Genomic DNA, 13930 nt, shown 5'->3' on the forward strand with positions numbered 1-13930 from the left:
AATAATAAGTTCTTTAACAAAACGGTAAAGCATGGATAAACGATATACATATAATATGGCGGCGCCCATATTTTTGACGGCTGTCAAAATATAATTCAAAAGAGTTGCATAAAATATACTGTAATTATGAGAAATTATTATTTCTACAAATTACTTGAAATAATCATTTTAATTTTGCAAACACATTATTTTATGCTCTTTTTTTCATCTTTTTGATTAAATTAATTAAGCGTTGTCATCTTTTGTGCAATAACATTTTTTAAAACAAAAATGTTCTTTTTTTACGTTTTTAACGTTTTAACTTACCGTTATTTATTAAAAATAAATTACGAACCCAAGCGGGAATATTGGTATCACTTTAAGTATTGTACTTCTTTTTATTTAATATGCAATGATGTAACGGAATTGCAATTACAAATTGTATCATCGCACCGATCGCGATGATCGTATTTCGTTTTGCGGGAAGACAACCATTTAGAAGGCAGTGCTTGGGAATAGCAAGAACATGATAAGACATTATTTAATACTGAATTCTTAAGTACTCGATTATGTTCCTGTGCAAAATCTCTGCTTGACAAAACTTTTAAGACACAGAAGACATATAGACACTATATCTATATATACTTAACACATACACAATCGTTATAAAAGTATAAGTTATCAAAATGTAGAAAATAGCCTATTAACTTACATCGATGCGATAAGTCGAGCGATAAAGAGGTAATCGGTGTAACTGCAAAAGCAAATGCATGCTTATGCCATTATTATCAGCATAAGCTCTTGTCACCATAGTGTATCTTGTCTCTATATTAGTCTTAGCGTCTAAGAGAAAAGTGAACAGTTATATCTTACATTCTGAAGAATATAAACATAAGAATTCTACCTACGCGTCAACAGTAGGTACGTGGCATTGAACAGCTGTGAACAATAACGTAACAGAGAACTTCGACGAGTATGTATTATACACGTAAATATGTAAAAAAAATCGGTTAATCATTAAATAAAATCAAGCACACTATAATTAATTGCTTCAATCTGATTATCTCATGTTTTCGTAATTATTCACGGAGGATCGTTAATAAATTAGTTACAAATCATATCCATCCCCAGTCTCTTCTACTCGCGAATAGAATAAAATTTATTATCAAAATCTTATCTGCGAAAAGATTTGGATTAAAAGTACATGAGATAAAAAGAACACATCACACGATAGATTTTCAAATCGAGTCGACGATAAAAATATTTTTCGACTGATCTTAACACAAACAGCTTTTTAGGAACTCGTAGGCGCTCTATTCTTAAGGCTACTTTGTAATTTCAGGAGCGATGCGTCGACAATTATGGTAGTTCGTTTACTAAAGCTACAAAATATAAATCTTTAGTATATATAATACTTTCTGTGACGGTTTTGCGATTTTTTTTGAACAAGTATACACTCGTATTGCGTTAGCTTTCGTACGTTATAAAATTACAAAATAGTGCGGTTAATGTACTAACAAGGGAAAAATGCATCGAAATCGGCAGAGGGAGCCTTGCTTTCTAGAAAGCATATGTAAACTAATGAGAATATACATATAAAAACACGTTCTTTTTCTCTCTCTTCTTGTTTTCGGACATATTAATGGAAGCATCAGGGATGTGGAAGTTTATACACAACCATACTCGTACCATATCGGACTGCCAGTCTTTGGCTCTTTCTCAGCGGGAGGTTCTGCGAGCGCTTCATCTTGCGCTGCATCCTTTATCGGACTGCCAATGTTCTTCGACTCGTTTATGACTGCCGATACTTTATTGTAGATCAAAAAGGGACGTGACTCGACTTGCGCTTCCGGTTTCGTTTCCATCGGCGCGGCGTGCACGTTGTCTCCTTGTTCCTGGAAGGACTCGCTCAGCAACCTGTCTGCCTGTGTTTCAAAGATTTCCTTGATATACATTGCATTCTTGTGACAGATTATTATTTTTGTTATTATATAATTATTCCTTACAGGTAAAGAAGTGGACGATGGTGGGGAATCATCAGTATAGTACACCGTTCTTCTGGTTCCAGCGTGCCCAAGCGCGTCCGATCCGAAGACTCTGCTCGGTCCTGGAAACAAAATAGTAGCTACATTCCTAATATTGTCATAATCAATGAATTAAACATCTCTTATTCTAAGAAATCATTTACCGGGTAAACGATAGTCGTCGGTGCTCGCATCTGAATCATTTCCGCCTGTGTCCGACTCGTATGTTTTACTGTCTGACTGCTTGGAATCTTCGGCCCATGAACGTCGATTCTACAATAGATAAGCAAGTTTTACTATATGAAGTAAACATAGTATATTTTATTATATATAATTATTTACCTTATTGAGAAGTTCCGACCCGGCTTTTCTGACTCTGCGAACTAAACTGGCCCCAAATCCTTTCCTGTATTAAAAACATAACATGTGTAAAGTTTCGATAAGAAGCAAGTTGCATCATATATAAAATTTAAAGAAAATATAAATCATAAAATTATGATTTTCTGGTAAACGTACTTCTTGGTAGTGCAGCTGTTCAATTTTCTGTAGTGCTCCATAATCTTGTCTTCCAACTTTTCTTTTTGTCTGTACAAATGATTAACTTTATCCCTGTAACACATAGTTAATAAAATGAGTTGCTGAATAAAAACTGAATTAATATAATTAATGCATTAAAAGACTCGAAATATAATGTTATAAAAAAATAATGAGCTGTCATACTAACGCGAATAATTTCTCTTCCATGTGATAATGCTCCTTGTCTTGAAGCGAATGTGTTAAAAGTTCGTGGTATTGTGTAAATAATAAACTTATATGTTCCATTAAAGAACGTCTGTCATTGTCCAACCCAGAGTTCATTTCTAGCAGCCTCTTTAAAAAAAAGGAAATAACATGCATTCTAGTTTTTCTCATAATCAATAAACTGTGATATTGTTATAAAATCATATACATACATCGCATCGTTCATGAAGGCTATTGACCTCTAACTTCAGATCCGAGCATTGTTCGTCTTTGACACTGAGTTCGCCCTGCATTTCAGTCTGCTTTAAACTGAGGCGGTTCATCTCGATTTTATTCTTCCTATAATCATCCTGCAAATTTCTATACTCTGCTTTCAATCTTTCACTCGCAGTATATAGGTTTCTAAAGTCATCCTAGAATATTTGCAGGGTAATTAAAATCTAAATTTTAAATTATCGATAAAACGAGATTTATGTACAATATATCAGATGTTTCAGTCATATTTCTTACAAATAGATACCTTCAACTTGGAATGTTCTCCTCGCAAATTATTTAAGCTTTTCGTGTTATTAATCAGGGCTTCCCGTTCAGATTGCAGTGTTTCACTTCTCGCCTCTAATCTCTCACAGGTCTCGCGCAACGTTCTATTTTCATTCTTCACGTCTCTTAAATTCGATTTAAGAGAGTCCCGTTCGCGACGCAGATTCTCATACTCGTTGTTCAATTGTTCATGCAAGGATTGTAAGGTGTTTTGATCGTGAATTAGCGCGGAATATACGTTCTGCTGTGTGCTACGTTCTTTCAAGAGCTATATGTGCATACATAATGGTTAAGTATATAAAAATTTTAAGATATATAGAGCATAATAAAAGAAACAAAATAAAAATTACACGAAAACATAAATACCTCTTCTTTTTCCGCAACAAGTTGCGAATTGGCCAATTGCAATGCGGTATGCTGCGCGGTTAACGAATTGCTTTGCGACTGTAACGTTGTTATGTGAACCTGGAGTTTCGCATTCTCGGACAATAGATGCTCCACTGCCGTTTCAGACATAGATGCCTTTATTTGCAAATGTTTCAATTCTCTCTAAAATTGGAGAATAAAATATAATATAAAGTGCAAACAATAATGGAAATCTTTTAAATGTTAATACCTTTAAAGGTTCTATCACGATCTCTAAGGTCTTATTAACATCGCTTTCCTTGTCGGTGCAAGCTGTGGATTCGGATGTCGTTTCTTCACTGCTCTCCGATACGAAGGATTTTTTAATAAGATTGATCACTTCTGGTATTTGAGCAATTCTACAACAATTAAATTTATATACATAATTACAAACTAGCAAGAGCAAATTTATTTCCGCATTGATTTCTCTGTTATCCATACATAATGGTTATCCATACCTTTCCAATATAGTTTCCACAGGTTGGGACAGCAATATATTATCGCTAAGGCCGAGTTTCTCCAATACCGTGTACAGCTGTTGATTACTTAGCTTTTCTGCGACGAGATTAGATTGAAGTATCTCTAAAGTTTCTCTATCAATCGCAGCTCGTGAGTCGAGCTCTTTGCTGGACCGCTCAATTTCTTGCAATCTAGAAAAAAAAAAACATTTTTGATATTTTGATAAAGGCCATATTCAAAGTTATTAAAAATAATTAACTTATTATACAAACAATGGATTTCTTCAAACACACCTCGATATCTGCGTAACACAATCTTGTAACTCCTGCTCAAGTTGTACTACTTTCCTCTCCAAGACTTCAATTGTATTTGTTGCTTTATCTAAGGCTACATCTTTCTCCTAAAATATCACGCAAGATTGTTTACGTCTATATTAAGTATTCATAATATGCGATTAATATTCACCTCAATTGTTTCTCTATATTTGTGAATATCGCGTTGTGCGGCATCTTTCTCTTTCTCTGTCGCCGTTAGTCTTGCTTCGAGATCGAGGCACTTGGAGTTAATATCGTTGATATTGTTTTCGATGAGCTTCAATTCCTCAACCTTTTGATTTGTCGTTTCCAGAGTGCGTTCTAAATCATCGGCACGTCGTTGCACGCTCTCTAATAATAGCTGAACACGTTGTTTCTCTTTCACCGCCGTATCATAATTTTTTTCCAGTTCCATCATTTTTACATGGTGAGTCTAAATATGGCACGAATCAAAGATTAGATAAACACATCAATATTGAAATAAAGTATTCAGAAAAGCGTAATTTGATCTAACATACTTGGACTTCTTGTTGCTGCTTCTCGAAAGAGGTTCGTTGATTTTTAAGAGTATTCTGAAGTTTCTTGTTTTCTTCCAATGCCTGCTTGCAGACTAATTCCAGGTCGGTATTTTGTTGCGTGAGTCTTTCTTTATTATCGCTCAATGATTCAATCTTCAAGGAGAGTTTCTTTTTCTCCTTCTCCAGTTCCAAAACGCGAGAGGAATTTTCATGGAATGAACTCTCTTTCAGTGAATCGATTAAAGTATTTAAACGGCGATTTTCCAGTTCTAATTTTAATGCTCGTGTCTGAGCGTTGCTCGTCAATTGTTCGGACAGTCTGTTATCATTGTGCACTAAGAACATTAATTAAATGTCATTTAGTTGTCTTCATTTAAATAAAATATAATTTTACTAATATTTTTTTTACTGCAAGATTACCTGGTTCTTCGGAGTCACTAGAGCCAGCTAATGCAGCCTCACTAGCAGCAGCTTTCGTTAATTGATGCAGTTGTGTATTTTCCTCAACGAGCTCTTGATATTTTTCTTTGTCAGCAGCACGTTCCTGTAAATTATTTTTAATTTCTTATTTACATCTTATTACGGATACTATCAGTTTCGTGTTGATACTATAAAATTCCTGAAATTCTTACCAATGCCACATCGTTAAGCAACTGCTTATACTTAATAATTTCAGATTCGAGCTCCAATACTTTGTCTGCTCTGTTTCTTGACGAGCTTAATTGTTCTTCAAGCATTTCTCTGGTCTCCATTAAAACTCTTAAATGTATATATAACAATTATTAAATGTATAATAATTACTTTACTCATTATACTGTTAAAATATTACAGAACATATAACGTATATTACCTATTATCCTCACGTAACTCTTCTATCCGAGTCTTATAAAATTCGATGTCCGTAAGTTTTTCTCTATAACGTGTGACCTCTATTTCTAAACGGTCTGCTCTGTCCGCTCTTTCAATCACAGCATCCAATTCATCTCTGTATGATTTAGCAGTACGAGCTTCGTGCATCAACTCTTGATTCTAAAATTATAAACTTTATGTACTCCACACCACAAACATGCAAATTACTCGATGTATTACCTCTTGCCTTAGTTTTACAAGCAATGTTTTATTATGCTCCAGTTCTTCCTTACATTCGAGTAGAGCTTCCGTTTTTTCTTCCCTATAAAAATTACACACATGGTAATTTCTAACAATTCTTCACGAGAAAATGAATATTAAAAAATATAAAATAAATTTTCTCATTTTTAACTGTTCTCAAAAAAAATTATTTTATACATGAAAGTAGTAGTATCTATAAAAGAAAGTTTGATTTTTCAGAAAATACGTACAATTCCTGGCGCTGTTTCCGAACCTTAGACTTCCAGTCAGCCAATTCAACCGCGTAATGATGATTATCTTCTCTTTCCGTTTTGGCGACAGGATGAGACTGCTGCACTTTACTTATATCTTCCGATTCTGCACTGATAGACGAATCGTTTCGTTCAACGCTATCGTCCAGCACTGTGTCCCTCCACTTCTGCTTTCACAAAATGTAATATTACAATAATTGTAATATCAAACTGTGCATACTCTTTCAAATGTACCAACAAAACAATTATCCAATTAAGAGACTGGCGTACCTCCCGATATAAATCCAATTCTTGGATCCATTTTTTTATTTGGACAAACAGGTAACCCATATTTGCATTCTCCATAGCATCTTGCGTAATAACTATGTCTTGGTGATCCGTAACCTGAATACATACATATTTATACATAAATTTCACTAATATCATTTTTTCAGCTATGTTAATATAATTTATTTCTGTAGTATCTCTCTATCTTTATTAGTAATTACTTTCAGTGGTAACGATACCTGCTTAATGCACTCCACTATCGCGAGCTGAATGTCGACGTGCAGAGTCTTTATCTTGGTAATAAACTTCTCCTTATTCGGACATTGGACAGCACATCCGAGAAGCAACAACAGCAACAACTTCATATCCGCTATGTACAATTCTGGCTCCTTTCCCAAATTCGTAACGTCGGGCAATTTTAAAATCACATGATCTAACTCCTCTTCGTAAAATTGTTTTATGTTCTGTATCACGGTCCTCAAGTTTTTCGTACGGATAACGGGATTGTTGTTGGACGGCACCACTTCATCGTGCAGCGGTTCTGGATTGCTACAAGTAACGAAAGCAAATATTAACATTACACTTCAACATCTCAATGTTCCACAATCGCGAACTGATAACTCAACATCTCTCATACACTAAAGAACTCACATCTGCAGGAAGACACTATGCAACAAGACACCGTCCACTAAGTCCTCGTAGTTCGCCAATACATTGGGATCTTCCAAACAGCTAGCGAACTGAAGGCAAACCAAAGAACATTCTTGATCAAAATCTCACCAAATCGAGTCGATACACACTTCAATGATCTCGTCACACATCCTCATGCATCGACAAGGAAACATCCGAGTTTCTCAGTCGAGAAGACTCACCCAGGTGACCAGCGGCCCCGCCAAGAAATCGTCAATCTCCGAGGAGGCCATTTTCGTGGGACTCGACGCAGGACGAGCGTGTACGCGGTTATCATCTGTCTGTCGACGTTGACGTTTACCTTTCCCACGACGGGGCACCGTGAGGGGGGAATCGGTGCCGTCGGAGGCTGCCCCGCGAATTCGTGGTGAGAGTCGCGCGACTCCAAGCCCACCCCCCGTTCCCCCCGAGAGCCTACGGCCTACGGTGGGAAACCTCCTCGGAGGCGAACCTCCCGAATCGCTCGCGAGGACCCCCGCGTTCAAATCGCCGCACGATCACGTCGGCGGACCGACGCGCGCGGCTCGGACGTCGTCGCGGACGGAGACGCGGATCGTCGGCGCCCACGGCGTCGCGACGCACGTCATTCGCGCGGGAGGAGAACGCGTTTACCGTCCCGTCGCCGGTTTCAACCGAAGCCGAAACCTGCCTCGCTACCGGACGTGCTGCCGGTACGACGAAAATCCTCGGGAGCTCTCACAGCTGATCGTTTTCATAACAAAAACAGCGAGAACGCGACCATGAGCGTCGCGCAGGCTCGATCGTGCGCGATTGGCGATTAGCTTAAAGTCCGTTCAGACGGACTCGCGCGCGTTGAACATCAGCGGGCTGCGAGTCCGAAGTTGATCCGACCAATCGGACAACTTGCGTCTCAATTCACATCACGTCAATTTTGGTTGAATAAAATTCTAATATCAATTTTGTGAAACTAATTTGTCACAAACGTTAAAAAATAGGCTCGCAATAATCGCAAACGATTTACAAACAAAATACACTCGGAAAAGTTAAAAATAATCAAATTTAATCATTTCTGTCGGCTAGCTTCATGTAGGGTGCTCTGCTCTGCGAGGACACGTGGGGATTGTTTCCCGAACGCCGCAAACGAGAGATAAGAGTGACGTTTGAACGTTCGGTTCATTCGTTTTCGTCGCCGGATGCCGTTGAATCCCGTTGAATTTGATAAAGCGGTCCTTTTCTTTCGTAATTGTCGAGAAAGTCAATCGAGCGTTCAACATGGTCTTCGTGGGGTTACCGTAAGTATTGATAAGATAAACATAGTTCAACAACAATATCGAAATGAGACCAGAACGCTGCACATGCAACGTATTTATTTAAAAGATTCCGATTTGTCTTCAACAATGTAATTTCGAACTTCGTAATCTTGTTCTATCACGATTTACAATCGTGGAGCACTTGGGGTTTCAGGACAAGATTGCAAGAAGTTAGGTTATTTCACCTCCCATCCTATTTTCAGGGAGACTACCGCCTACTTCTGGACGAAGAACAGAAGGGCAACGTACGGTACCTGGCCTTTCGAGGACTCCGATAAGTGCAACGCGGAGCGTATGGCTGCCGCTGGATTTTACGTTATTGGGGACAACAAAGAGCCAGACTTGGTCGAATGTTTCATTTGTGGCAAGCAGCTGGATGGTTGGGAGCCGAACGATGATCCGTGGTAGGTCAAGCAACGACGTGATTTGTATGCACATTTATTATTGTTATTTTTGTCGACAAAAACTTTAAAACCGAGAATTTGTAGGAGCGAGCATGAGAAGCATCAGTCGGATTGTCCGTTCGTCAAATTAAACAAGCAAAATGAAATGGAATGGACAGTGAATGAATTATATGATTTATACCGAAAGTACAAGACGAAAGAATTAGTAAGTATAATTGTGTATGTGCTTTAAATTATATTTGATTGTCGATACCTATTTAGTTTACATTGTACTTAATAACAGTACCACGCAAATCTATTTCGCAGAAGAACGAAGTGAAAAGAAGTGTCGAGACTCTGAAAGATAAAGCGGCACAGTTAACGAACGAGCTGTTTGTACACAGATCATCGCACAAGAATAAGAAGAGCACCGGTTAATTATTATAGATTTTGTACGATAATGAGAAGAGCATCGGTTAATTATAGATTTTGTACGATATGTCTGCCCTATTTTGAGAACTAATTAAATATATTTTGCAATGCTTAAGAAATATATTGCGTACAAGCAATCAAATTTCACCTTTTAATTATTAATTAATTTAAACGTTAGTTACAAAGATATTCAACAGACAACAGAAAATCTATAGGATATACGTAACGTGAAGTAAGATTTTTCACCACGTGCTGTTGTGCTTGGTTGCTATGATATGGAGGGAAAAACTCGCGCTTGCGCGTTATAGAATATTCCAGCAGCCGCTAAAATGCTCATTAGTCGCGTACATAACATGTTATATTTAAAGGTATCGTCAGATCCCTCCTAGCAAAGGTAGAAACGATATTAAACAAAATAAAAAAATTTTAATAAATAGATAAATAACAGCTTATAAAAAATTAAGTAAATTTATTAAATTTATTTGTTGCTTCCGCCAACTTATAAAAATACTAACATTTGAACATTAATATTTTAAGCATACAATAATTGTATCATTATTTAAAACTAATAACCAATTCTTCTGCTGCATAAATTATGTTACTGAATAATTTTATCAAATTGTTTGTTTAATAAACGTTTCTTTATTATTTATTTTCTGATAAATATTTTACATATAATAAATTACTTTATATATCAATATAACACCATAACACGGTAGTAGTGAATAAAAAAAACAATAAATTTAAAAAACTGTATACGGACCCCGAGAAGTGCCTGGCATTGCGTCTCTAAATACGAGCCTATCAGACGTGACCACGTGAATTGATGACGTAATGACACACGTGTGCCAGGAGTCTCCGGGAAGATTCGTCATTTTTCCAATAAACTCCACTAACTCCAGTTGGTTTTCACCAGTTTTCACGCACGGGACGCTGAATATTACGGAACGCAATTGAACGCAGCCAGCTATGAAAGAAGAAAAATAAGAATATTTAAGCATTTGAATTTTCGTTCTTCGCCGGGACGCCGTTGAATCTCGTTGAATTTGACAAGGCTGTCATTTTCTTTCATAATTGTCGCCGACAATTGTCGAGGAGAATCAATCGAGCGTTCGAGATGATCATCGCGGAGATACCGTAAGTATTTTCGGCACTCTTGAAAATAAACGGAAGTTCAATAACAGTCTCGAAATGATTGGAGCAACACACTTATTGAAAGGACCCTCCGATTCATCATCCACTCGTCATTTTCGAATCGTGTTCTATTTGTTTCGCAATCGCGGACGCTACGAGTTCTACTTTATAGCATCCTTCTCGACATGATAAGCTAGATTACTTCATCTCCCGTGTCTCTTCTCAGGAACACTACCTCCTACTTCTGGAAGCGAAACAGAAGCGCAACATACAGCAGCTGGCCTTTTAAGGACTCTGACAAATGCAACGCCGAACGCATGGCTGACGCTGGATTTTACGTTGTTGGAGACAGCAACGAGCCGGACTTGGTCGAATGTTTCATGTGCGGGGGACAATTCAGTGGTTGGAAACCGGACGACGATCCATGGTACGTATACGTCGCGAGTCGCGACAAAAGTAACTTGCGTGTAGACATTAGGAGCTTTCCAGTAAGAGACACAAGTCGACACAAACGTCGTTCTATCTTTCTTTTTTTGGCAATGATTTTAATAGAGACAAAATGACACTTGTGTCGACTTGTGTCGATTGCTGGAAAGCTCCCATTATCATATATATATTTTTCAGCAAAAACTTAAAAATTATGAAAATTTACAGGCGCAAGCATATGAAGGAGTATCCATTGATCTGTCCGTTTGTTAGATTCAACAAGCCAGACGAGAATAAATGGTCGATCAAAGAGCTATGTTCTTTGTGTAAAGAGTACAATATAAAAGTTGATGTAAGTATAATTGTGTGTACTTTTTAAATTGCGTTTTTTGTAAGGTCCAGTTGCGTCGATCTGTTCAGTTGATTTGTTTTACGCTTAATAACAATGTTACGCAAAACTATTTTGCAGATGGACAATGTGAAAGAGAGTCTCGCCAAAGTGAGAGCTGACATGGAACGAATAATGCACAAGCAATCTATAGATAGGATATTAAATCAAGACAAATATAGAAAAAGACCTTATCGTATTATCAACGTGTAGATAGTCTTAAATGTTACACTGGATAGCAATTGCTATCAATATTATTATAATGTAACATCCGTTCTACTTTAGAAAATTTGAATGTTTAAAGATATTTTTGTGATACTTTTCTTAAAAAATATATTGTGCGCACACAATTGAGTTTCTCATGTCTCTTAACCAGCTAATTCAATTATTAATTTAAGGAGCAATGACATTTATATTAATGCACACAAATTTGCGACAAATGATGTTCACGAGCGTCACGAGATAAACATTTTGCCTCAAATCGAGCAGTTTATAAACCTCATTATAATTAAATAAGGCACCCTGAACAGAGAAACATGCTCCGAAATGTACTGAGGACTGCAAATCTATAGTAAACGCAGGGAGTAAGATATACCCTGAGTAAACGTTACGTGAACTATAGATTTTGGTATATTTTGGATGTATACGTATGTATAGCACCGCTACCACGTGGAGCTGAGCGCCGGCATGATGTGTTTATAGGTTATAGGTGCTGTGTCAGCTGTGTTGTACATACAACACGAGTGCACAATGCCGATCGACCAGAAACGTATTAACGGTCCAGACGCTTCTACGCCGTATGATATTTATATTCACTCCGAAGTGAAAGAAGATGGGATACAACCCGGTGCCCCGAAAAGGCACGACGGCCGTTCAAATAAGGAGCTTAGAAATATCTGTAAGGTTGAGGTTATGTCACATGTAACAACAAGCTCCATTTAGAACAACTTTGATTAAAGTCTGGTTAATTTAATCGACGTTTAACTTGTCAGGAAATATCTACAGTATTTTGTCAAAGTGGACAAAATTATTTACTTTCTTTGTTCAACGGAGACAAAGATTAAGTTAAATGAGAAATTCGTAGTTAGAAGTTTATTTTAGGTGATTCTCTAGCTAAATTAATCACCGATAAAATTAACCAGAGTTTGGCCACCATTAAGCGGTCAAATTTCTTAGTTAGGTCTTATAAAAAGAATGCGTGAAGTAAACTTTGTTGAAACTTTGTTGAAAGTTGTGAAAACAGGCATAGTTAGTCAGGCAAAAGGTTCGGCTTATATCGAGATGGGCGACACCAAGGTCATCTGCTCGGTATTCGATCCCAGAGAGGTGCCGAACAAAACTGGCTACTGCGTGCAGGGGGAACTGTTTTGCGAATTCAAATTCGCACCCTTCTCTCATCGCAAACGGAAATTACATCAGCAAGATGCAGAGGAAAAGGAGTACAGCTCAATACTGCAAAGGGCTTTAGAACCAGCGGTGTGTCTGGTACGTATCTTCCATTTTTTTTTCCCCAATCGAGGGTTCAAACTCAGAATAATATGCACAAAATCATTGCTAACACCCATAACTTGTGCAACTTCAAGACTGTATCTATAATTATCAATTGTCGCGCGCTCTCATTTCAGCAAGAGTTTCCTAATTTTCAAGTCGACGTCTACGCGACAGTTCTTGACAACGGGGGATCCGCGCTGGCCGCGGCGATAATGGCAGCTAGTCTAGCTTTGGCAAACGCTGGAGTGCCGATGTTTGGTTTAGTCACTGCATCCACCGTTGTGAGTAAACGTCTGTTGAGAATTTTTATCAAGTAACGACAAAATGTATGGTGATAAAATTTTGTGTCTCTCAACAGGGCATATGCGATCGGACATATTTAGTGGACCCAACGGATGCGGAAGAAAATTTTTGTTCCACAAAGGCTGTGCCAGGCACGCCGGACGATCACGGAATCATCGTGCAAGCCGCTCTTCCACAGCACGGCCAAATTTCCGAAATGTTCGTGATAGGCAGCATCGACATGGATACCATTGAACGTTCTATGGATCTTTTGAACGATACTCACAAGGATATATGTCCCATACTAGAGCAATGTCTCGTAAAAACTGTGTTCAAAGCATTTCGCCCAAGCGGCAAAAGAACAGATAAAAAATAAAGATAAAAATTTTTTATCCTTATTTTTTAGTCTCATTTTTATCAATCCTCACTAAACTTCTGAGACTTGCATTTCTTCGAATTTCAAGTTTGAAGATTTCAATACGCGCATATATATATAGCTCTGGCTCTGGGCAATAAGCGGGAAATGTGTTCATAGAAATTGATATAATGTTTTGGCTGACTTACAAATAGTAAAATTAATTGATATTTGTAATAACAATACATAAAAGTTATATATATCTATATATATGTAATATAAAAGTTATTTTTTACCTGCTTATTGCCCAGAGTTATCGATATTAGATATCTCTAGTGTAGCCCAGATTAATTTTGGATATTTTAAGTCTTCATAGATGAGTTCAGAAAAAATTTTTATGCATTTGATTAACGTTGCGCTTCTATGATCGACTTATCGTACGAATAATCAATGCAATTGCTATAAAAGTA

The 13930-nt window shown here is 37.4% G+C and overlaps 3 protein-coding genes across 3 annotated transcripts; 2 read left to right on the top strand and 1 right to left on the bottom strand.

The window, feature by feature from the left end:
• Positions 1–353: 353 nt before the first annotated feature.
• On the bottom strand, positions 354–8056 carry LOC112464700 (girdin). Its single transcript, XM_025031842.1, has 23 exons — positions 7481–8056; positions 7260–7348; positions 6848–7157; positions 6612–6725; positions 6321–6508; positions 6070–6151; positions 5831–6009; positions 5613–5739; positions 5401–5524; positions 4981–5315; positions 4614–4895; positions 4442–4548; positions 4148–4339; positions 3901–4048; positions 3651–3833; positions 3265–3552; positions 2957–3157; positions 2728–2873; positions 2520–2612; positions 2346–2409; positions 2168–2276; positions 1986–2086; positions 354–1904 (listed from the first exon to the last, which is right to left on the bottom strand). Exons 1-23 carry the CDS (start codon positions 7529–7531, stop codon positions 1647–1649), a joined length of 3771 nt encoding a protein of 1256 aa, XP_024887610.1. The 5' UTR covers positions 7532–8056; the 3' UTR covers positions 354–1646.
• Positions 8057–8362: 306 nt separating this feature from the next.
• Positions 8363–11686, top strand: LOC112464699 (baculoviral IAP repeat-containing protein bir-2-like). Its single transcript, XM_025031841.1, has 8 exons — positions 8363–8551; positions 8773–8973; positions 9058–9178; positions 9280–9385; positions 10383–10521; positions 10745–10945; positions 11173–11296; positions 11414–11686. The coding sequence occupies exons 1-8, from the start codon at positions 8532–8534 to the stop codon at positions 11543–11545; spliced, it is 1044 nt and encodes a 347-aa protein (XP_024887609.1). The 5' UTR covers positions 8363–8531; the 3' UTR covers positions 11546–11686.
• A 363-nt stretch (positions 11687–12049) lies between these two features.
• On the top strand, positions 12050–13503 carry LOC112464701 (exosome complex component MTR3-like). Its single transcript, XM_025031844.1, has 4 exons — positions 12050–12230; positions 12564–12817; positions 12958–13104; positions 13182–13503. Exons 1-4 carry the CDS (start codon positions 12083–12085, stop codon positions 13479–13481), a joined length of 849 nt encoding a protein of 282 aa, XP_024887612.1. The 5' UTR covers positions 12050–12082; the 3' UTR covers positions 13482–13503.
• The last annotated feature ends 427 nt before the right edge of the window (positions 13504–13930 follow it).

Source organism: Temnothorax curvispinosus, unplaced genomic scaffold, assembly GCF_003070985.1.
Source record: "Temnothorax curvispinosus isolate PA1 unplaced genomic scaffold, ASM307098v1 QBEX01014470.1, whole genome shotgun sequence".
NCBI lineage: Eukaryota > Metazoa > Arthropoda > Insecta > Hymenoptera > Formicidae > Temnothorax > Temnothorax curvispinosus.